Source organism: Tachysurus vachellii, chromosome 20 (assembly GCF_030014155.1).
Source record: "Tachysurus vachellii isolate PV-2020 chromosome 20, HZAU_Pvac_v1, whole genome shotgun sequence".
Lineage (NCBI taxonomy): Eukaryota > Metazoa > Chordata > Actinopteri > Siluriformes > Bagridae > Tachysurus > Tachysurus vachellii.
In genome coordinates this window covers 2,499,881-2,525,000 of record NC_083479.1, presented here as the reverse complement: position 1 = coordinate 2,525,000, position 25,120 = coordinate 2,499,881, and the positions used below count along the sequence as shown (strand labels likewise).

The 25,120-nt window shown below is 38.6% G+C and overlaps 2 protein-coding genes across 2 annotated transcripts in view; both read left to right on the top strand.

Moving 5' to 3' along the window:
• Nucleotides 1-2,919, top strand: part of acer3 (alkaline ceramidase 3) — an 11,791-nt gene extending 8,872 nt beyond the window's left edge. Inside the window, exon 11 of the mRNA XM_060896025.1 lies at nt 420-2,919. Coding sequence (XP_060752008.1) covers nt 420-473 — 54 coding nt within the window. The 3' untranslated portion in view covers nt 474-2,919. The remainder of the gene's footprint in view (nt 1-419) is intronic.
• Nucleotides 2,920-12,325: 9,406 nt separating this feature from the next.
• On the top strand, nt 12,326-23,799 carry LOC132863667 (uncharacterized). The gene is made up of 20 exons (XM_060896610.1): nt 12,326-12,460; nt 12,566-12,807; nt 12,934-13,082; nt 13,231-13,359; nt 13,448-13,609; nt 13,691-13,817; nt 13,916-14,049; nt 14,141-14,294; nt 14,384-14,487; nt 14,572-14,659; nt 20,712-20,826; nt 20,921-21,162; nt 21,264-21,412; nt 22,082-22,210; nt 22,301-22,462; nt 22,557-22,677; nt 22,768-22,901; nt 23,027-23,180; nt 23,271-23,374; nt 23,482-23,799. The coding sequence occupies exons 1-20, from the start codon at nt 12,356-12,358 to the stop codon at nt 23,574-23,576; spliced, it is 2,799 nt and encodes a 932-aa protein (XP_060752593.1). The 5' UTR covers nt 12,326-12,355; the 3' UTR covers nt 23,577-23,799.
• Nucleotides 23,800-25,120: the final 1,321 nt, after the last annotated feature.

Below are 25,120 nucleotides of genomic sequence, written 5' to 3'. Positions count from 1 at the left end.
TTCATTTAACTGATTGTCTGTCTTTTCATTTAACTCTTAACTTAACCGATTGTCTATTTATCCCTCCATCTGTCTGTCTCCTTATTGAACTGATTATCTCTGCGTCACTTAACTTACCCGAAACTCCACATCTGTCTACTTAACCGATTTTGTCCTTCTCTTCGTTTTAACCATGTATTTGTTTGTGCACCTCTTTCTCCATCTGTTTATTTAATATGTTTTGTCTGTTTCTTTTTTTTTAATTTTACTGATTGTTTATTTATTTTTTCCTCGTACGTCTGTCTCTGTGTCTCATCGTTCGGTCTGCGGCTCTGCGGTCCTTTCTCTCTCTGTCTCTCCATCTTTCTAGATAAATTTTCAGTCCATCTGATACTCTGCTCACTTCATTTAGTTCATCCTCTCATTCTTTGGCTTTGCAGTTCCTGTATGGCGTTTGGCCCGTGCTGCACGTCGAGTCCCAGAAGACGAATTGAAGTTGAGGCGAGGGGACAAACACGGCGGCGGATCTCAGAGATCAGACGCCGCGAAACCCGGCTGCTCGTCTCCAGCCCTGACGGGGAACTGAGCAGCAGCTGGACGTACCCACAATCCTCTAGTTCAGTGTGCTGAGTGTAGTTCGGAGAGACTTTCCCTGCTATGGAAAGGCCTCCGTTTGTGTTGGTTGATCACTGATTTGATCAGAGCTTTGTCGGAAGGAGACGACACGCACGCTTTCTTTATGCACAACGCTGACATACTCTATCATACGGTCTCACGAGAAACTACGAATCCAACGTTCACACTAACGAGCGACAAAACGACGGTGCGATACAAGTAAATCATATAGTCGATTATTTTAGCGTCCGTCATCTCCCACAGGACGTGTCGCTTGCTAGCGTGAACCCGGTGAGCAGTCGATGGAGATGTCAGCGGGTTATTTTCTTTTCTTTTTATTTACATTTATCTACCTAGGAATGCTGTCAAAACCTGATATCGATTGATCCTGAGAACCATAACTAATCACGAATCATATATATTTCAGCTCTAAGGCATAATCAGTAATCATGTTATTGTTATCACAAATCACGTTTTGTTTCGTGGTCGATTTCGTGCTCTGTGACTGATTTAGTTTAAGTATTATAGAAGGGGAAAATTAGATTAGGGACAGATTAATGTTAATAATATGGAAAAGATGTCAATACGGAAATCAACTGGAATTGATTTTATTTAATTTAATTTTTTTTTTTATAATTTATTATTAATATTTTTTTTTTTTAACCATACTGTATTTGCCTTTTTTCTGTTGTGTAATGGCGCCACGTCTTTGAAGGAATTGACTGAAGGAATTAATTTCACATTGTGCTACTTTTTCAGAAATACTGTAAGCTACTTTGGTAGTGTTTACTGAACGAATCTAAGCGCTTTATTTTATTTCTAATATTTTTTATTAGGGATGCATCGATGCCGGTATCTGTACGGGGAATCGGTCTCTCTTGTAAACACGTATCTTTATCTCAGCTTGAGTTCGTTTCAAGCAGCAGACAGCGGCACACAACATAAACACGGCTGAATAAAACGTCCCGCGACTCGTCTGATTGATGAATACGAAGCAGGTAACTGGTCAGTCAGAGAAAAACCATCCATCGATACATCCCTAATTTCAGCCTGTAATGTTTTTGTTTATGACTCGTTAAATTTCTGTTGTTATTTCTAATTTATGAGCCTTGTCCTCCTTGTGAAACATTTTATGAAGCACGTTTATAAAGCATTTCATGACGTGTAAGTGCTGTGGGAGAAAAAAAACAGACTGATTAAGTAATAGATTCATTTCTTTGTTAGACTCTGAGGAGTAAATGATACTAATTCAAGTCGAAGTCGTTAGGAATCCAGTTGCTATGTCCATTATCCGTTCTCTACTCGCTCTCTCTCTCTTTCTCTCTCTCTCTCACCCCCTCTCTCTCTCTCTCTCTCTCTCTCTCTCTCTCTCTCTGTCTTTATCTCTCTTTCTCCCTCTCTCACTTCCCCCCGTCTCTCTCCCTCTCTCTCTCTCTCTCTTTCTCCCCCTCTCCCCCTTGCTCGCTCTCTTGTTCACCCTCTTTTGCTCTCGCTTGCTCTCTTTCTTACTCTCTCTCTCCCTCTCTTTCTCTTTCTCCTATCTCTCTCTCTGCACAGATATCGTTTGTTATTTTTTTTTACACTTCAGGAATCTTGACCCAACATCAGCTGCACAGAAAGTGAGTCTTACTTCATCTCACGTTCCAGATTAGCACAGAGCTTCAGAAAGCACCGACTGTACGGCGCTTTATCGTACACCAGGCTCCTTTCTTACCTCCTACTGAAATCGTGTACACTTACTTGAACCGCCGGTGTGAATCATCTGAAATTGTGATAATATATATATATATATATATATATATATATATATATATGCGATGTCAATTTTTTTGTATTTGTACAGTGAATGTTGTTACCACAGTGTGTCACTATATAAAGCTGCAGTGTAACATAGAACATATTTAACACACGTATATGTATTCCACCTGAACTGCTTTGGTTAGAGCGGACCTGCTGATATCAAGGGTGCCTTAGATTTAGTCCTAGTGTTATATCACAACCAGGACTTTATGTTATAACATTTATGCGCACAACCTTGACTTTATGTCTCTTTACGTGTCAAATGTTAGTTTCCATATGTGTAAATCTCATCCTCCTGGTGGCAAAGGCAAAAAAAAAAAGAGCAAACAAGTAATTACTGCCAATACCGTTCCTGTGCCATGTTGTGACAGGACTGACTGACCACCTGATCTCCTGTAAAATCACTGAATGTATCGTGACAAAACCACAGCACATGTTTCTGTCTGGGAGCATTATGTATTTCCTTCAACTGCTAAAATGTTGAGTCATTTCAGAACAATGTCATTAAAATCGGTGTAGATGGAACGATACGGTGAGACTTTCCATTCTTTTTCAATGTGATTTTTTTTTACATGCATGAAAATAATTATATTCCTTGAGCTTCTAGTCACAAGCACAAACCCCTCGATGATGAGGAGAGGTCAGAGGAGAGGTCAAAGCCACCGATCTCACAATTTTCCCTCATTCGGATATCTGATATGTATCTTAACTGACAGTTAGCACCCGTATCGATCTGTAGGATTTTATGGGCTGCCTGATTGTCTCAGAAATAAATAATAAATGGAACAGTTAAACTCTGCGTTGAATTAGTAATCAGTAGAGATTGCTAAGTCTACAATATTCTGGCTTTGTGGTTTCTTTTTATAGACTGTTGTCTTATCAGCCTTGTGCTTTCTGTTAGTAATCAGGAGAGACTGCTGACTGTGTGGTTTCTGTACGGCCATAAACACACAACTCATCCTGATTTGTAATGTGACCTTGATAGAGTGAAAAAACTCGTCAAAACCCTGTGTATAAGATTGACTTGTGTAATATTATTCAGACAAAACATAAACATACAATGATAATTTCAGCTATATTGACTTTTAGTGCTATGATTTTTAATTTGGCAGCCCAGAGATAATTATTGTTAAAACGTAAAACCTGAAGTGTTTTATTCCACTCGTCTGACACTGGAGACTCATTCCATACATGTTTTTAATTACCTGGTGATTCAGTTCCAGTAAATTACTGTATGAATGTGTAACTTCAGTATCATTCCTTTTGTAAATGTACAGCTTTTACTTTGTAAAAATAATCTATCTTTATTATTATAGAGATGGACTGGAAGAGAAGTAAGAATTAATTCAGACTGAGTGTTTGTGGGTATTAGGCTGCATTTACGGAGTTGACCACTAGAGGGCATATTTATTATTGTATATTTATATCAGACCGAGCTCAGAAACCTGCTGTACAAATCAGACACTTCTCTAAAGATTAATAAGTCACAATAACACAGCCTACCCTCCTACGTCATCGAGAGGTTTCTTATTATTAATTAACCCGGATCTATTTTGCGACATGGAGCTTCATGGGAGACATGTTTGCGGTGGTTAAGGTGTTGGGCTACCAATTGGAAGGTTGTGAGTTCAAATCCCATGTCCACCAGACTGCCTCTGCTGGGCACCTGAGCAAGGCCCTTAACACTCAGTTGTTCAGTTGTATAAAAAAATGAGATCAAAAATGTAAGTCACACTGGATAAGTGCATCTCCTAAATGCTGTAAATGTAAATAAAGGTGCAGAATTCATGAACACATTTTTTTTTTAAGTAACTTTATATATCATTAACTGTTCACACAATTCAATTCAAGTTTATTTGTATAGCGCTTTTTATAATTGTCATTGTCTCAAAGCAGCTTTACAGAACATAAACATAGAACAAAAGGTTAATATAAAGAATAATATAAAGATTAATAAAATACAAAATTCAAGATTAATATAAGATATATTTAGTTCACAATGTGTATGTATTTATCCCCAATGAGCAAGTCTGAGGTGACTCAGGTGACTGTGGGGAGGAAAAACTCCCTTAGATGGTAAAGGAAGGAACCTTGAGAGGAACCAGACTGAAGGGGGAACCTCATCCTCATATGGGTGACACTGGGGGTGTGATTATAAATATAACAGTCTGATAAATGTTGTATTGATGTAAAAGATCACATGGGGTTCACATCTCCTCTTTAGTATCGCAGAGTCTGACTGGAGCTGGTGGATCGCTACACAGTGAAGCACTGAAATGAAAATTCGTGGCATAAAATTATCCTTTATCGAGCAGCGTTGTTGGGTTCTGATTGGTCAGAACGTGTTGATTAATCGACAATTGAGCAGATTTTTAAAATATATAAATAGGGTTTTCTGTAAGGAGACATTGTTTAGATTTCAGGAGAAAGTGTTTTTTATTTTCTTTATTGTAAGTGAAACAGTTATAGTGTTGTGTATAGAAGAATAATAATGTTTTGGTCCAGACATGAAGCGTGACTTTTTCTTATTATTATTATTAATCTTCTTCTGCTTCTTCTTATTATTATTCTTATTTACTTATTTATTTATTCATTCATTCAACCCATTGCAGGGCATACTTGTTTATTTATTTAATTTATTTATTTTTGATGATGTGATTACAAATTTTGGTGAAATTGTAGCCAACTTGCGTGTAAATTAGTCTGACACAATTGCGGGTTTTTTACTTTTTTTGGTAACTAAGAAAAACCCCTAAGCAAGACATTACGTTACTCTTACTTTACTCATTAAAAAAGAGCGACACATCCGACAGAAGGCCAGATGCTGCTTCCTGGTCTTCCGGTAAATCAGTTCAAACTCGTCAAGCACATCTTAACTCTTTTAGCAGTAAACACGAATGTAAACACTGAACCACAACACTGTGTACTACAGGATTTCCCACTCGGGTCCTCGAGCGTGTCGCTGAATCATGCCCTTCTTCCATCAGGCCTCAGGCTCAGTTTGGTGTGTTTGATGTGTGAAGAAGTAAAAATGTGGGTGAGTTTGCTATTTAAACTGCTGCCAGATCCCAAGGAAGCGTAAAGGGAAGTAATTTTACGTACAATTTAGGCAAAATTGTTTAAAACCAAATTTGACTCATTGATTAGTCCAGAATATTCGTGTGCAACTGAGAGAAATGAGGGAACAAGGTTCTATTTTTAACTTCATCTTCATCGCAAATCTAAAAAAAAAAGGAGTCATTATGAGTTTTTTTTTTTTGTGAGAGACAGTGCACATGCACACGTTTTAAAGTATACTGAAATACAACCCTGAAACTATTACATAAGAGAAGGTTATCTTCCTGTATCAACAGCTATAATCAGATACGGCCATGGGCTCGGCACCGGCCACGTCTGGAAGTTTTGAGTCAATCGGCCCTCAGGATGAACAGTTTGGGGAAAATCCATTTACACCCACGCACTCATACAGTAACCTCAATAAACACCAGACCTGTAGGAACACGCCCGTGCTTGGGTCCTTTTATAGCCTTCGCTGGATTAATAAAAGATAAAATAAATGTCCAGATAACATTATCAACGAGTCAGACTGTACTTTAAAATAATAAATAGCTTAAGGTACACTTACCGGCCACTTTAATAGGAACATGTGTGCAGGTTCTTATTCATGCAGTAGTCTGGTAGCAGAAGTGCAGCTTCAGATCAGGAGCTTCAATTAATGTTCACTTCAAACATGGAACGAGGAAATATTGTGATCTCGACTTTGACCCACAGACTCTAGAGTCTCTAAAGTTTACCTGGTTTACCATTCTGTGTTCACACTGTCAGACTGGTCTGAGCTCAAAGGAAAGGGTTTAGTAATTTAAATAAACAATTCATCGCATGTAAAAAAAAATGTATATATATATATATATATATATATTTATATATATATATTTTTTTTCAGGCTTGTAAAATAAATGTCAACACGTTAAAACTTCCACTCATGTGGGTCAGGATCAGGAATCTAAAGCTACAGCGGACACTAAACCCCCAAAACTGAACGTTTGATGGCAAAAAAAGACATTTTCCCGTTCTTCGTCTGTCCTGGTTTAGTGATACGTGTGGTGTGGTATAAAAACATAATTGTTTCAGATTTCTTTATTTTGATATTGCTTTATTTTCACTAATATTGGTCAGCTTTGTGCTCGGGTCTTTTGAAGACTTTGGCAGGAAGGAATTAGTGACACTGACCAAATCAAGACCATGTTAAAAGAGATACATAACAAATATATATAATTGTCCATCGCATGTCATGCACTAGATATGACTCAGTATGACAGCGTATGTAAGACGAACTATATCTTGTGGCATTACACGTTATACACAAATCAGACATGTTTCTCTTTTTTTAAAGCCACGTCTCCGCTTTGACTCAGAACTATCTCGTGTGCATGTTTTTTTAAGCTGTGAACACCCACAACTGTTGTGTATCATCGGACGATTTCTCAATACCTAAAGCTTTTTGAAAGCAGCTGTTGGAAAACTTTAACCACAATTACAATGGTATAACACGATATTTCCCCAAAACACTTCACATGCATGCTTCACTTCTGACCACAAAGATTAGGGATATTCTTTACATGTAGGGGCATGTGGTAGACTAGTGTTTAAGGTGTTTGGGCTACTAATCGGAAGGGTGTGAGTTTGATCCCAGGTCCACCAAGCTGCCACTGTTGGGCCCCTGAGCAAGGCCCTTAACGCTCAGTTGTATAAAAAAAACCACTAATGAGATAATGTAAGTCGCTCTGAATAAGGGCATCTGCCAAATGCTGGAAATGTATTCTTTCACTAGCATTTATAAAAATCTAAACACTGATTTTTTTGTATGAGAATTTGAAGAGTTTTGTTGTTTGATTTTTTCTTTTACACTGCTCCTACTTTACCGGGGATTCACCGTTACTCCAGGCTCTTCCTAATCTGCCATTTCTTAAACCCTGGATTAACCTCTCACTCTCACTCACTCACTCATTCTCTACCGCTTATCCGAGCTACCTCGGGTCACGGGGAGCCTCAGGCGTCATCGGGCATCAAGGCAGGATACACCCTGGACGGAGTGCCAACCCATCACAGGGAGCACACACACACACTCTCATTCACTCACACACACACACACTCTCATTCACTCACGCAATCACACACTACGGACAATTTTCCAGAGATGCCAATCAACCTACCATGCATGTCTTTGGACCGGGGGAGGAAACCGGAGTACCCGGAGGAAACCCCCGAGGCACAGGGAGAACATGCAAACTCCACACACACAAGGCGGAGGTGGGAATCGAACCCCCAACCCTGGAGGTGTGAGGCGAACGTGCTAACCACTAAGCCACCGTGTTCCCCTGGATTAACCTTCTGATTTTTATTTGCGTATATATTTATATATAATACAGCTTGTGACTGCTTTAAATAATGGCTCGTGTCACGCTTTCACATCAGTGAGAAAAAAGTTCACTTGTGTCATTCTGCACCATTCTGTTTTATAGTTTGTCGTGTCTTCTTTACCAAGTTGATATCCATCTTATGCTACTGCTCACACTTCAGTGACATTCAGTGTATTGCCGCCAGACTCTATCTACTGAGTGGTTTTCTGATTGGGTGTCAGTAAACTATCCGTAAAGTTCTAAAGTCACATCGTTTCACACACTACACGTGGAGTTAATGCTGTAAAAGCCTCCATAATCCTGCTTCAGTGTCGAGTTTCATAACCCAGGGGAAAAAGCTGTACTTCCAAAACACAGCATCTAAATGACACGTGTCTAAATGACACCGTTTTTAAACCCAGGGGATTATAGAGATATTAACCCTGTGTTAAATAATAATCTCAGTGTAAAAAGTCACAACAAAATGAGATGTAAATTATGTGTTTTTTTCCTTGATTACATTCAAACTGCAAAAGATAAAATAATTCATTCAAATTCTATGCAGAGAATTTTTTTTTTAGCAATATTTAGAAAGCCAGAATTCATCCAAGTGGAATTTTATATCTGGATCTTTTTAATACTAATAATTTAGAAGGAAAAAAAATACGAAATGGTCGTGCGTTTAATTTGCGTGTCCCGTTTAACCGATCGGTTGGTGATTCATTAAATAAACAGTTCCACAGAACTCACTGTGAACCTTACGTTTGCACACTCACACGTGTTTTGGAAGACAAACAGTGCAGACTACTAGGAATAATTTTGTTGTTGTTGAAGATGTGGAAAAAGAATGAAGTGAAAAACCTGTTTACTTCATGTTCATCACTCACACACACACACACACACACACACACACACACTTACTCACAAACACATTGCAAAGTAATACACTCATTAGTTTCTCACATCCGATTACTGCCAGCCTGACATTAATGTGATTTGTTGTCCTGTTTTTTGTTTTTTTTTTGACTTCCTGGTTCCTTTTGTGAGTTTTTGCCCTTGCCCAGTTTGTCCTGTTTGTGCCTCGCCTGCCCTACGCCTACATTTTATGATTCAGATTCTGCTTGACGTTGCTCTCATTAATAAAAGCACTCATCCAGTCTTATTGTCATCCAACCACAATAATACGTTTCCTTGAAATGTTCTTTAAAAAAACACCGGGGAGGATCTTTATTGTAAAATGGAGCTTGATAAGTTCAGTATTTTTATCTTCCATTTTCTTCCATAACCTAATCTCAAATCTGTCACAAGCAATAATCTTAAAAGGACATGTTCAGAGGTAGTACATAAATAAATATGTACAATAAATATTATAAAATAAATAAACAATAATCCAGCATCTGAATGTTTTTTTTTTTTTTTTTTTTTTTTTTTTTTAAATCACATACAACAATTTCATCATCCATAGCTTATGCTAAAGAAAAAAGAACTCTTCTGTGAAACCGTTATGTAATAACAGCCTGTGCAAGATAAAATACAGTAATAAGGAAGAGGAGAAACATTTGGAAAGTGTGTTCTGGTGAAATGATTTGATGTTTTTCAAATTCGTGTGAATTTGTATTCAGATTTCTCACGCTTTGGACATTTACATAGAAGCGCGTGAAAAAAAGGAAACGGCGTTCGTAGAGATTTATGAGTAAAATAACGGTTAGGGGAAAAAAATAAAAATAAATAAACAAAAGAGACTGATGCATTGGTAATATTATGGAATAAATGTTCAGGATATGCAAAATACAACACGTTATAATAAATGAGACACTATAATCTGCACTAGATGCCAAACATGCATTTGTGCGATTTATAACAGATGAATTTGAACGTTGAAATGAAAAGATTAGGACTAAATAGTAAGTTTTAATTAAATTATCAATTTATATCAAGCTATCCATGCATTGCTTTTCAGTACTATTTAAATATAGTAACACATGACAGCTACTCAGATATTATGTGTAAAAATATCTTGCTAGGTTCATAAAAGGAAGTGGTTAGAAATGATCCAATTGTGTAGTACAACAAAACCTCATAGGAACCGTAACAAAGTCTTGCATAAGCAAGTCGGAAACGGTTCATGTTTCTGTGATGTCGCTCGGAAGTTCCAAGAGTTCTCACAGCTATGTTTGTATACAATAAAACATGTGGGATCCATTTGAAGATGTTTGGTAATTTTTGTCTGGGCTTGTTTTAGATCTGTAGGAGTGAAATACTCAGAGGAAGCCTGTTGTAGCTGCATGTAGTATGAAATGTTTCGTATAATCTTTAAGTCAGGAAGTTTTATTCACTTGTCTAGAAGTTTCACCATTTCTCATGTTGTAACGTCTGCAGATTTTTAGTAAAGTTAAGTAGATCTGGTGAAACACTATTAAAACCCCTGATCATGCTCTATAAAGGATATACAACAGTTTGTGTATCGGGGTATTAAACTCTATTCTAACTCCATAATCTTACCCTAAATTTCTTACGTCTATTAATAATCACGTACAGATCGAAATAAGCCGAGACTTTTTTTTAAATGAAAAAATAGTAAAAAAAAATCTTTTTTACTTAAAGCAGGTGTTTAATAATGGTATTTTTAGTGAGGACACAAAATGAGATGTAGCTGAATATCGTGACTCTGCTAAAGGCTGTAATTTTCTTCATTGATGCTGTTAACAAGTTCAGACATGCCCAAGGAAGGACTAGAGTCCTGGAGGGTTTATTTGAAACAGTGGGATTTTGGAGGACCTTAATGGATTTAGGAAAGTTCGTGGCGGTAATATTTTATTTGTGGTTTTAGTATTTGGATCAGTGGTATTTGATTTAAGTCCACTGGAATACCATATTTTGGTAGACTGGTATATGAGGTAGGGGGGCACGGTGGCTTAGTGGTTAGCACGTTCGCCTCACACGTCCAGGGTTGGGGGTTCGATTCCCGCCTCCGCCTTGTGTGTGTGGAGTTTGCATGTTCTCCCCGTGTCTCGGGGGTTTCCTCCGGGTGCTCCGGTTTCCTCCCCCGGTCCAAAGACATGCATGGTAGGTTGATTGGCATCTCTGGAAAATTGTCCGTAGTGTGTGAGTGCGTGAGTGAATGAGAGTGTGTGTGCCCTGCGATGGGTTGGCACTACATCCAGGGTGTACCCTGCCTTGATGCCCGATCACGCCTGAGATCCCCGTGACCCGAGGTAGTTCGGATAAGTGGTAGAAAATGAGAGAGTGAGTGAGTGGGTATATGAGGTAGTAATATTTGGAACATAGGTATTTAATAGAGAGGTAACTCAGACAGTGATATTTGGGACAGGAGTATTTGATGAAGTAGAAAGTTGGACTGAAGTATTTGGGATGTTGTTAGTTAATACAGTGAGATTAGAATATGGGGCAGTGGTATTTAGAGTGATATTTGGGATGGTGGTCTGTGGGGTAGTGGACCTTGAGACAACGGTATTTGGGACAGTGGAGTGTTGGACAGTTGTGTTTGGGATTGTATTATTTTAATACAGTGTTATTTGATAAAGTGGCAAGTTGGACTGTAGTGTTTGGGATGGTGGTATTTAATGCAGTAATCTTTGGGACAGTGGTGTTTAGAATGGTTGTATTTAATGCAGTGATATTTGGGACAAGGGTATGTAGGGCAGTGGTATTTGAGACAGAGGTATCTAGGATTGTGGTATTTAGGCAGTGGCATGTAACTGTAATATTAGGTACAGTTGCGTCTGGCCACGTGGTCATTCGTACCGTGATATTTAATACAATGATATATGGGAGTGTGGTATTTATTATAGTGACGTGTGAGGTAATGGAAAATGGGACAGTGGCACCTGGAATAATGGCAACTGAGGTATTTGATATAGTGCTATTTTTAAACATCCTGCCATCGAAAGTGTGAAGTTAATCATCATGTGTTGAGTAATTATTTACCGTATATGGACAAATTTTAAATCCAGACCAGCCAGAATAACACACACACCTACACACACACACACACACACGCACAAATGATTCATAACCAGAATCCTACACACAACACTAAAAACTGCCTAACGTACTGTACCATGTGATTTATGCGTCATTAGAAGCTGATCAATTGCACAATTCATTTAATAGACTGGAAGGAAACAATTAAAAATATGATGTTCATATTAACGTTTAATTGAACGATTGTCTATTTTACTCGGTGACAGTGCACGAGAGAAAAACAAAGCTATTTAATTTTAACGTTAATGTCTTTTATGGCACCGTTGTAACATTCAACATACTGTACAATTGTTTTGATTAACGTGTGTGATCTCACATCCAATCTCATGTTTCCAAAATATTTTTAGCTATAAAACATCTGTGTAAATGAAATTCTTTTGTGTAAGCTCTATACAGGGGAAATTCACTATACAGTATGAAGTCATCCATAATTTCCTTCCTTATCTTCATTTACCATCATATGACTCAGGGTGTTGCTCAATACCCCGTTCTTTATCCTATATATATACGCAAGTGGTGAAGCCTGAACGACATCAGTCTCTTGAAGGAGAAGCAAGATGAAGACTTACTACCAGTTGTGCGTCCTTGTTGGCCTGGTGCTTAGGGTTCACTCAGGTCCTGTACCACAATCTATTGTTAAGGACGATGAAGAGTTTGCGAAGGTAAGAATGACATTGCATTCTTCCACTTAAAATTACATTTATTTTTTTTTTTTAACCAGGTTTTAAACTTTATTCTAAAAAAAATAATTGTTTCGATTTAACCAGAATTACTTGAAGAGACTGTACCACATGAACGAGGAGAAAAAAACGTCTTTCGGACGCAAGGCCAGTGAGATGGGCTTGAAGCTCAGCCAGATGCAGCAGTTTTTTGGTTTAAAGGTAACAGGAATTCTTGACGATGAAACTATGGAGATGATGAAGAAGCCCAGATGTGGAGTTCCAGATGTTGCTGCATACAAATCCAGAGCTTTTACTAACAAATGGTCTACAAACAAATTGACCTACAGGTACCTAAGCAGTGTATAGGGTATTAAGTCATACCATTCTATTTTCTTGAAACAATCAGGTGAATAGATTTACAATTAAAGTTAACCTTATGATTAAAGTTAAACTTTGTTGTTTTTATTCTACAGGATCGAGAATTACACTCCTGACATGTCTGTGGCTGAAGTGGACGACTCTATCACGAGAGCGCTGCAAGTCTGGGCTCGTGTCTCATCTCTGAAGTTCACCCGCATCTACAGCGGCGTAGCCGACATCATGATCTCTTTTGTTGTTAGAGGTGAGTCTCCTGCTTTATTTAGCACCGAGTCCTGAAAAATATTTCTGGCAGAAAATTGCAGAATATTTTAATAAAGATTTTTCTCACTGGACAAAATCGATATTTTCACATTAATAAAGACATAAATTGTAAAATCTTCCATTTCCAGATCACCGTGATGGATCTCCATTTGATGGACCTAATGGTATCTTGGCCCATGCATTTTTCCCTTCTCCCGGCATCGGCGGAGACGCACATTTCGATGACGATGAGACCTTTACCTTCAAATCTTCTAGAGGTGATTATGCCTCACACTTTGTTAAAAAAAAAAACATATACAATCCGATATGAAATGTGCATCGTAAACAACAGGTATTCTTCCACAGGATACAACCTGTTCATTGTGGCTGCTCATGAATTTGGACACTCTTTGGGCCTTGATCATTCCAATGTTCCTGGTGCTCTGATGTATCCGACATACAGCTACAGCAATCCTGACACTTTTGTTCTGCCCAGAGATGATGTTAATAGAATTCGGGCTCTTTATGGTATGTTTCTGTTAAACTTTAGAAAAAGCTTTTGGTAAATTCCCCAGCATATAATTAACAAAATAAAACCCACTTCAACAGGCACAAGTACTGTCAATCCTGATAAGCCTGACCCCGTACCTCCAGTCACCCCTAATGCCTGTGACCCCAATCTGGTCCTGGATGCTGTTACAACCCTGCGTGGAGAGAAGCTCTTCTTCAAGGACAGGTACACATGGACCTCAAAATAAATCATTGACCTCTTTAATCCATTTCTAATCCATTTTTGAGATGTCTGACCGTTTAATGCTGATTTCTGTTGTTCAGGTTCTTCTGGCGCGTCCACCCACAGCTCACCGACACCGAACAATATCTGATCAAGTTCTTCTGGCCTCAGCTTCCAGATAATATCGATGCTGCTTTTGAGCACACATCAGCTGATCTGGTGTACATCATTAAAGGTAAAACATATCTCTATATTGCAAACAATTCCAGTCTAATAGCGGTATTAGATGGTGTAAGTTGGTGTTAAATTGTGCTTATGATTTTTAGGTCAGAAGGTTTGGGCTCTAAGTGGTTATGACATCGTGAGAAGCACGAATCTCCGTAGCTTTGGTTTGCCAGCTTCAGTGACGCAGATCGACGCCGCACTTTATGACCAATATTCCTCAAAGCTGTTGTTTTTCGTTGGCGGGTCATACTACAGGTAACTCAGATTGTCTAGCTATATTAAATCCATCAAATAATTTCGATCCCTTTTTCAAGATGTTAAGTAGTATTTTTTTTTTTTTCCAGCTATGACATGAACAGGAAGGTGATGGACAGAGGCTTTCCGAAACTAGTGACAACAAGCTTCCCAAGAGTAACCAACAAAGTTACTGCAGCTTTTCAGGAATATGGTCAGTATTTAAAATATATTTCAAAACCCCTGACTAATAAAAATCAACAACTTTAACTAAAGTGACACACTATATGTTTTTCAGGTTATTACTATATCTTCAGTGGGCCAAATGTTTTCCAGTACAATAACGGAAGGCTGATGAATATAGTGAAAAGCAACCACTTCTTGCGGTGCTAGTTTTTTTTCTTTCATATTTATACTGTATACACTGCCTCATCTTCAGCAGGAAGAATCATTTGTAAAGGAAATTATAAGTTCATGTGCATAGCGATATATTTTGTGTATTATTAACTTATCATTTATCACCATTATTATAATTTATTGCCATGTTGTGCTTGTGTTTTTGAGTTGTGCTTTTGAAATAAAATATTCTATTGGAATTTCAGCCTATTGTGATGCTGCCATATTAGCCACATACTATATATAAAAAAGTACTTTTAATTTGGAAATTAAAGACACTAAACAAGCCACGGTAAAATCCTCTAACAGTAAAAGAACGACAAATCCTTCACTTTTCTTTAGTAACAGTTCAAAACGTCTGGAGAGACAGTGAACACAGGTAACAAATACTGTAGATCTCCCAATTAATCAATCATACTTGAGCTGTTAATCATTTTGTGGTGTTTTCAAGAACAAAATAGCTCCTTTATCCAAGTCCAAACATAATACAGAGGTTATAAGATTTAAAGTGCACAAATGACACGAAGATAACTACACAATATAAAGATATAGCCTAGGAGGAAAAGCTACATACTAGTTCTAGCATGACTCAAGTCAGAGAGATTTCTATCCTGAAAACTTAGCTGCCTAGTTCAACGTTTAGCTGAGCCAAAGTTTAATGTCCCTGGGCAAGATGAAAAACATGTATCCTTCCACTCACTCACTCACTCACTCATCTTCTACCGCTTATCCGAACTACCTCGGGTCACGGGGAGCCTGTGCCTGTCTCAGGCGTCATCGGGCATCAAGGCAGGATATACAATGGACGGAGTGCCAACCCATCGCAGGGCACACACACACACACTCTCATTCACTCACGCAATCACACACTACGGACAATTTTCCAGAGATGCCAATCAACCTACCATGCATGTCTTTGGACCGGGGGAGGAAACCGGAGTTTTTTCGGGACGATGGGATTTAGGACAGTTGTATGTGGTACATTGCGGTAGTGGTATTCAACATGATACTCGGAACAGTGATATCTTGGAAAGTGGTATTTAAGATGTGGTATTTGTGGCAGTGGTATTTTGGACAGTGGGAATTGGGACATCGGTACAGTGGGATTTGAGATCGTGATAATTGGAACAAGAATATTTAGGACAGTGATATTTGGGACGATGTAATTTGGGTTTTATTGGGACAGTAATACCTGAGATTGTGTGACTGACAGTGGCATTTGTCAATATCCTGTCACTGAAGACATGATGTTACTCATCACTTTGTCTTGACTAAACATTTATAGGATATGGCTCAACTGTCTTCCTTTGCAGACAAGACAAAATAAGAGAAGTTACTCCGATTTAACAACAAAACAAAAAACCAAGAGTATTCGTAAATAAATTCTTTAAATAAAATCAAAACAATTCATAAATAGTATCCTTCATAAAATGCAAAGAAATGGACCGGTTCTGTCTCATTCCACATGATCATGAGCAGAGAAGTTTATTTAAAAATCTTTACAATAAAACTTCATGAAATAATCACTCACAAGTCAGTGAAATAGGACATGAGCAAAACATTTAAAACTTTCCAAATCAGAATACAAAATATAAAAAAACATGTAAATGAAAGTGGTTAGCACGTTCGCCTCACACCTCCAGGGTTGGGGGTTCGATTCCCGCCTCCACCTTGTGTGTGTGGAGTTTGCATGTTCTCCCCATGCCTCCGGGGGTTTCCTCCGGGTACTCCGGTTTCCTCCCCCGGTCCAAAGACATGCATGGTAGGTTGATTGGCATCTCTGGAAAATTGTCCGTAGTGTGTGATTGCGTGAGTGAATGAGTGTGTGTGCCCTGTGATGGGTTGGCACTCCGTCCAGGGTGTATCCTGCCTTGATGCCCGATGACGCCTGAGATCGGCACAGGCTCCCCGTGACCCGAGCTAGTTCGGATAAGCGGTAGAAGATGAATGAATGAATGTAAATGAAAGTATGATTTTGGTAATCAGTAATAAATAAACCCTATTGCTTCTGTAAAATATACGGACACTGTGGGATTGTCTTTTACGCTTCAAGTAACACTTATTACCTTGAAGATTTAAAACTTTTAAATGGGAGGATAGTGAATGGCAGGCAGAGTTAGGGTTAAGTTTAGGGTTAGGGTTAGATTACCCTGAATCTGCTTATCAGGATCTAAGTGTTTAGAGATTTAATCAAAAAAAGCACAGCTGTCATCACTTATTGCTTTAAATCACAGCTTTTCTTGCACTGATTGAAACTGATCAGCAGCGACGTGTCCTGGGACTTGACACAGGTCTGTGTTGTCATGACCATGTCTTGTTTCCCAGTATCCCACCTTCTGATACAAAGCCATATAGAAGCTTTTCTGTCTGTGTCTCTAATGCCATAATACATCTGTTCATGTAGACTGTTGATTCAGGTGAAGCAGTAGCCTGCAAATTCCCTGCAGCCTGGTTTCACCATTGAACAAAAATTGTTCAGATAAATGCTAAATCTATTTAAAATATAATGTTCCTATGTAAGTAATATTTGGTGAAAATAAATTCACAAAAACAATCCAAAAAACACAATGTCCATTATTCATGCCCAGTGTATAGACTATGTATTATGTTTATAAAATATACGACTACTGTGAATCATGATGAATCTTTTTTTTTTTTTTTTTTTTTTTTAATTTTCTCATTTTCTTTCTATCACTTTGTAGTGAGATCCATCATTAGCTCCATTATGAGCTGTTTTGAATCGTGTTAACGATTTGTCTTTAGTTTGAATCGGTGTCGAATCTGTGGATTTTTTTCTGTTTTATTTTTATTTTTTTGTGAGGTGTTATTGGTTGACAAATTGCCCACACGTTCCTGTTTTCTGCTGCCTTATGCTGGCTTCCCCAGCTGATGTTGAGCCATATGATGTGAAAAACTCAAACCAAGACACATTACACATCTAAGGCAGGATGTTGGCAAATACTATTGTCTGTATTTGGCTTTTTCAGCTTGACTGCACAAATACATATTGTATTACAATTTTTATAAGATTTAGAATTCACATACAAACTGTCCTTTAAAATCCACAGAACACATTTTGCATCAAAAACAACAGACTTGTCACATTTGTATATTATCATTTAGCTGCTAAACACATACTTGCATAGGAATCAGATGCATAGCATATTTCAGTCAGGATTCAGTAGAGTACTGAAACAGCACTGGTTAAAGTAGTAAATTACTGTACAAATGTCTTAATAGCGTTCAGTGTGTCTTTATTCTCGGTGCGGGTTTTGCTACCTTAGGTCACAATAATTCCCAAGTTGCACAGAGCCTGTCTCATTTGCATCTAATCTGCTCTCATCTGATCGCCCTTTTTAAGCCCCTGTATGCTCCTGTAATACCTAAGAACCGATGTTCTATCTGTTACACTAGCCAGTGTGATGCTGGAACACTTCTCCTGCTGTGACTGCTTTCATCCTTTGTACCTCTGGATTGATCCTTGCCCTGATCCTCTTGCTGTTATTGGTTTTTGCTCTTTATACAGTAACTCAGCTCCTACTGTCATGGGAAACCTCACCTAGATACCAGCACTTGGTCTCCTAGGTGATCTCACCATTATACCAGTTTCTATCTCATTGTCATTTCAGGTAGTTTCTCTTTGCAGCTAACTTGCTTATTGTGAATCTACATCTTTGTGGCAATAAATATTGTTACTCATAAACTGGATTAACACAAGTGTGCTCCAATATTGGGAGAACACGGAGGCTTAGTGGTTAGCACGTTCGCCTCACACCTCCAGGGTTGGGGGTTCGATTCCCGCCGCCACCTTGTGTGTGTGGAGTTTGCATGTTCTCCCCGTGCCTCGGGGGTTTCCTCTGGGTACTCCGGTTTCCTCCCCCGGTCCAAAGACATGCATGGTAGGTTGATTGGCATCTCTGGAAAATTGTCTGTAGTGTGTGAGTGCGTGAGTGAATGAGTGTGTGTGTGTGTGCCCTGCGATGGGTTGGCACTCCGTCTAGGGTGTATCCTGCCTTGATGCCCGATGACGCCTGAGATAGGCACAGGCTCCCCGTGACCCGAGGTAGTTCGGATAAGCGGTAGAAGATGAGTGAATGAATGCTCCAATATTGTTTTTTTGTAGGCCAAGTGGATAACGGCAGCACCATATCCTGCCTTTTGGTATCAGTACCACCATCCAATTTGTTTTAATAGCTCATGATATTGTCTAGCAGCTACAACACCACAGTCATGGGCAAAGTGTTGTTTTGTTCCAAACACCTCATGCACCCAAGCAAAGTACTGGATGCACTAATTCTGGATTGACTATTACTTCAAGAACTAATTCAATTGTAGGAAAATGCATGTTACGTATCAATACCGTTCTCTATACTGTTTACTTCACAAAGTTTGACCAACCGTCTTTGTTAGCAATTCTCAGTTAAATTATGCAAACTGTTACTTTGGTGAGAAAATGAGATGCTGGATATAAAGCAATGTCTTTTCCTTCTCTAAAAACCTTTTCTTCTCCAAAAACAGCATTTCATCATCATTTGCTTGTGATATTTTGGCAGGACATCTAGTTACTCTGAAACGTGCAACAATGACACAATCTACTGATCTAAACTGCACAGATAATATTATTCAGAGCTAAGGTTAGTAAATTTGTAGTGAATGGTGAAACCAGGCTGCAGGGAATTTGCAGGCTACTGCTTCACCTGAATCAACAGTCTACATGAACAGATGTATTATGGCATTAGAGACACAGACAGAAAAGCTTCTATATGGCTTTGTATCAGAAGGTGGGATACTGGGAAACAAGACATGGTCATGACAACACAGACCTGTGTCAAGTCCCAGGACACGTCGCTGCTGATCAGTTTCAATCAGTGCAAGAAAAGCTGTGATTTAAAGCAATAAGTGATGACAGCTGTGCTTTTTTTGATTAAATCTCTAAACACTTGGGTCCTGATAAGCAGATTCAGCGTAATCTAACCCTAACCCTAAACTTAACCCTAACTCTGGCTGCCATTCACTATCCTCCCATTTAAAAGTTTTAAATCTTCAAGGTAATAAGTGTTACTTGAAGCGTAAAAGACAATCCCACAGTGTCCGTATATTTTACAGAAGCAATAGGGTTTATTTATTACTGATTACCAAAATCATACTTTCATTTACATTCATTCACTCACTCATTTTCTACCGCTTATCCGAACTAATTTTCCAGAGATGCCAATCAACCTATCATGCATGTCTTTGGACCAGGGGAGGAAACCCCCGAGGCACGGGGAGAACATGCAAACTCCACACACACAAGGCGGAGGCGGGAATCGAACCCCCAACCCTGGAGGTGTGAGGTGAACGTGCTAACCACTAAGTATGTGAATTCTAAATCTTATAAAAATTGTAATACAATATGTATTTGTGCAGTCAAGCTGAAAAAGCCAAATACAGACAATAGTATTTGCCAACATCCTGCCTTAGATGTGTAATGTGTCTTGGTTTGAGTTTTTCACATCATATGGCTCAACATCAGCTGGGGAAGCCAGCATAAGGCAGCAGAAAACAGGAACGTGTGGACAATTTGTCAACCAATAACACCTCACAAAAAAAGAAAAATAAAACAGAAAAAAACCACAGATTCGACACCGATTCAAACTAAAGACAAATCGTTAACACGATTCAAAACAGCTCATAATGGAGCTAATGATGGATCTCACTACAAAGTGATAGAAAGAAAATGAGAAAATTAAAAAAAAAAAAAAAAAAAAAAAAAAGATTCATCATGATTCACAGTAGTCGTATATTTTATAAACATAATACATAGTCTATACACTGGGCATGAATAATGGACATTGTGTTTTTTGGATTGTTTTTGTGAATTTATTTTGTTGCCCAGTTGCTTTAGGCTGTTTTTGGGAAAATTCAGGATATGTAGTCATCCTTAATTTTCCTACGTTTGTCATCTTTCATGATGTAATCACGTAGCCTTTTGAGCAATATCCCCCCTTTTCTTTCTATAAAAACTCGGACTAAAGCCCAAACTCCATCAGTTGGTTAAAGGAGAAGCAAGATGAAAACTTACTACCAGTTGTGCATCCTGGTTGCCTTGGTGTTCAGGGTTCGCTCAAACCCTGTACCACAGAATAATGACTTGAACGACGAAGAGTTTGCGAAGGTAAGAATGGCAATTTTGTTTTAAGATTATTTAATTGAACTTTAATTTTATTTACCTAGATTTCTAACTGCATGTTTTTTTCTATTTTACCCAGAATTACTTGAAGAGACTGTACAACATGAAGGAGGAGAACAAACCGTCTTTCGGACGCAAGGCCAGTGAGATGAGCTTGAAGCTCAGCCAGATGCAGCAGTTTTTTGGTTTAAAGGTAACAGGAATTCTTGACGATGAAACTATTGACATGATGAAGAAGCCCAGATGTGGAGTTCCAGATGTAGCTGCATACAAATCCAGCGCTTTGCCTAACAAATGGTCTACAAACAGCTTGACCTACAGGTACCTAAGCAGCATATAGCGTATTATCTGTCTTCATGATACAATCAGGTGAATAGATTTAAGTTTAATTAAAGTTAAACTTTGTTGTTTTTATTCTACAGGATCGAGAAATACACTCCTGACATGTCTGTGGCTGAAGTGGACGAGTCTATCAATAGAGCGCTGCAAGTCTGGGCTCGTGTCACTCCTCTGAGGTTCACCCGCATCTACAGCGGCGTAGCCGACATCATGATCTCTTTTACTGTCGGAGGTGAGTCCATTTCCAATTAACACTTTAATTGGGGAATTTTATTTAATGTATTATATAACAGTTTTTGTTGACAGGGTAGGTTAGAGACCGTGAAAGGCAACATTTGAGTAAAAGCTTAGGCACAGTACTATTCACAATCACTGTACTCGTATGTTTGTGACATTAACTCTATTGCTTTCTGAGCTCTTCAGTCTTCATAAGTCAAAGTAGATGTTGAATTGTTATCTTTCAAATGTATTCTGATGCGGGGGGCACGGTGGCTTAGTGGTTAGCACGTTCACCTCACACCTCCAGGGTTGGGGGTTCGATTCCCGCCTCCACCTTGTGTGTGTGGAGTTTGCATGTTCTCCCCGTGCCTCGGGGGTTTCCTCCGGGTACTCCGGTTTCCTCCCCCGGTCCAAAGACATGCATGGTAGGTTGATTGGCATCTCTGGAAAATTGTCCGTAGTGTGTGATTGCGTGAGTGAATGAATGTGTGTGTGTTCCCTGTGATGGGTTGGCACTCCGTCCAGTGTGTATCCTGCCTTGATGCCCGATGACGCCTGAGATGGCCCCGTGACCCGAGGTAGTTCGGATAAGCGGTAGAAGATGAGTGAGAGTGAGTGAATTCTGATGCTAATAGTGTATTCAGCAATACTAAGCTAGGTCTATGAATGTTTCTATTTCTAGATCATGGTGACGGCTCCCCGTTTGATGGACCGGACGGTCTCTTGGCTCACGCATTTGGCCCCGCTGTTGGCCTCGGTGGAGACACCCATTTTGATGACGATGAGACCTTCACCTTCAAATCTCCTGATGGTAAATATATTCACACGTCATCGAACTTGCAATAAACACAACGCAATGTGCAGGATTCACAATTTCCCATCATTTATCGGGTCTCCCCAGGATACATCTTGTTCTTGGTGGCTGCACATGAATTTGGCCATGCCCTGGGGCTTGACCATTCTAAAGATCCTGGAGCTCTCATGAACGCAAGGTACTCCTACAGAGATGTCGACAAATTCCTTCTTCCTGGAGACGACGTCAGTAAAATTCAGGCTCTCTATGGTGAGCTTCGGTTATGAGCTATTTTGTGAGAAATTATCCTGAGAAGCTGACACGCTAAACATCTATTTAACAACGTTTTTAATTAATCCAACAGGTCGAAACCCTGAAGAGCCCGATGTGCCCACACCTCCAACCACTCCTAATGCCTGTGACCCCAATCTGGTCATGGATGCTGTTACAAACCTGCGTGGAGAGACCTACTTCTTCAAGAACAAGTATGTGTAGATATAAAAAAATTAAACATCCAAAATATTTCTTTTAAGCATCTTTTATGCTAACCGTAATTTCTTATTTCTGTTGTTTAGTATTTTCTGGCGCCACCACCCTCAGATCCCACAGGTTGAACAATTTCTGATTAAGAGCTTCTGGCCCGATCTTCCAGATAATATCGACGCTGCTTTTGAGGATCCATCAGACGACTTGGTGTACATCTTTAAAGGTGAAAATACCGTCAAATACTTATTGATAGAATTGAAAGATGTTGTGATTATTGATAACAAGAGCAATATAGAACCTACCTAAGCTACAGATGATTTAGCGTGTGCTTGTGTTTCTAACCTGTAGATCAGAAGGTCTGGGCTTTAAATGCTTATGACGTTGTAAAGCGAGAGTCTCTCACTAGCTACGGCTTGCCGGCTACAGTGAAGAAGATCACTGCTGCCTATTATGATGAGTATACTGGAAGGGTTTTGCTTTTTGTTGGCAAAAAATATTACAGGTATAACATATTAGAGTTTGGTTATATTATAAAAATATAAAGAAGACAGGATGCAAGTTATTCACTAATAGAAATCTTTTATTTATGAAGTTATGACTCAAACAACAAGAAGATGGATGTGGGTTACCCTAAACCGGTGGACAAGAGATTCCCTGGAATGACAGGAACAATCGACGCAGCTTTCGAGGAAAGTGGTCAGTATTCGATTGATTAATAACATCCCCAAAATAATTTGAGCTAATTTGGATACCTAGTTATATGGTGCTAAATGCTGCATTTTTCACACCCTATGTTTCCGCAGGTTTCACCTACCTCATCAGTGGCACTCGCATAGTCGAGTTTCGTGAAAGAGCGTTGACCCGTGTGGTGGGAAACAAAAACTTCCTGCAGTGTTAACCATCGATGGGTTTTATACTTCTGAGTCATTCAGACTGCGGATGTGCCGATAATACATTAAACAACTATTTAATAATTTATAGAGTAAATTGTTATTCATTTATAAAACATTTTCTGAGTCAGTGTAATTCCTTAAGTTGTACATTTCTAAATAAACCTTTCATTCAAATTGAAACACTGAAATGTTGATGATGTGAAGCAATAAAAATACAATAAATCTGTATCTTTACAGTTTTGAATGTTTTTTTTTTTTCTTTTTACATGACATTATAAACTGAACCCTAAAGAGATGATGGGCTTCCAGATAAAGTGCATTTTCCAGTAACATGAAATCGCAAGAGTACAAATGACCATATCATTATTTCGGTGCTCAGTGATGCCGTTAAAATTTATTAACAAATTGCTTTAATTGAACGTTTCGTATTGTTAGATTTTTGTTAGTATTTTAAAAGCGACGACTCACATGTTAGAGTAATTTTATCACGACATTTTGTTTGATTTTTATTCTTATTATTCTTATTATTTATTATTATATTATTATTATTTTATTATTTATAAATCTACATTTAAATGCATTTTTGATTTGATTTTAATTATTATTTTTTATTTTTTTTATTTAACTTGTAAATGAATTTCATTTAATGCAGATCGTTAGCGTTTTATTTAACTGTAAGAGCAATTCCAACTAAGAATGGAATGAGCTACATGATAGTAATGATTTTCTGTGAAATTTCTTTACCTCATTCCAGCACCTGGTTCAACCCAATTTCATGCATATACGTAGCGTTGTTGTTGTTTTTAATGATAACCATTGCAAAAAAGCAGCTTTACAGAAATCTAAAAGAAATCTTTAAAGAAATCTGTCTTTTTATTGCCCTCTTACTGACAAAAACTTAAAAGGGAAAAACCTAAAATCGCATCAGTGCGTGTGTGGGACGATGACAGTGTGACAGCTCTGCAGGGCTGTTTTGACTGCACAGAGTGGAGCGTTTTTGACTGTGTAGATGTCGACGACCATGTGGATGTTGTCACGTCATATATTAACTTTTGTGTTGACAATGTGATCCCGAAAAAACGTGTAAAACAGTTTGCTAATTCAAAACCCTGGATTACAACCGAAATTAAAAAACTGTTAGTGGATAAAGAAAGAGCCTTTAAAGCAAATGACAGGTGTAGAGGGAAGCTGATTCAGAGGGAAATACAGATGAAAATTAAACAGGGTAAGAGACAATATAAAGATAAAGTTGAACAACAACTTAAGGAAAATAACTCTCGTATGGCGTGTAGGGGTATTAAAACTATTATAGGTCAAAACCATCACCACTCTAACACTCCGGTGCATTCAGTCGAACAAGCAAATGCCCTGAATGAACACTTTGCGAGATGGGAGAGTGACGTGTCACCTACTCCAATCAGCTTTGATGGAAGAACAAGTGTATCAATCAGGGTAAGCTGTGAGGAAGTGGGGCGGATCTTCTCCCATATAAGGACACGGAAAGCTGCTGGCCCTGACAGGTTGGAAGGTACCGTCCTAAAGAGCTGCA

Coding starts and splice junctions, on each gene's coding strand:
- LOC132863667 (XM_060896610.1), top strand. CDS start 12,356: ATGAAGACTTACTACCAGTTGTGCGTCCTTGTTGGCCTGGTGCTTAGG. Junction 13,360..13,447: donor TACCTTCAAATCTTCTAGAG/GTGATTATGCCT, acceptor ATTCTTCCACAG/GATACAACCTGTTCATTGTG. Junction 22,211..22,300: donor CACCTTCAAATCTCCTGATG/GTAAATATATTC, acceptor GGGTCTCCCCAG/GATACATCTTGTTCTTGGTG.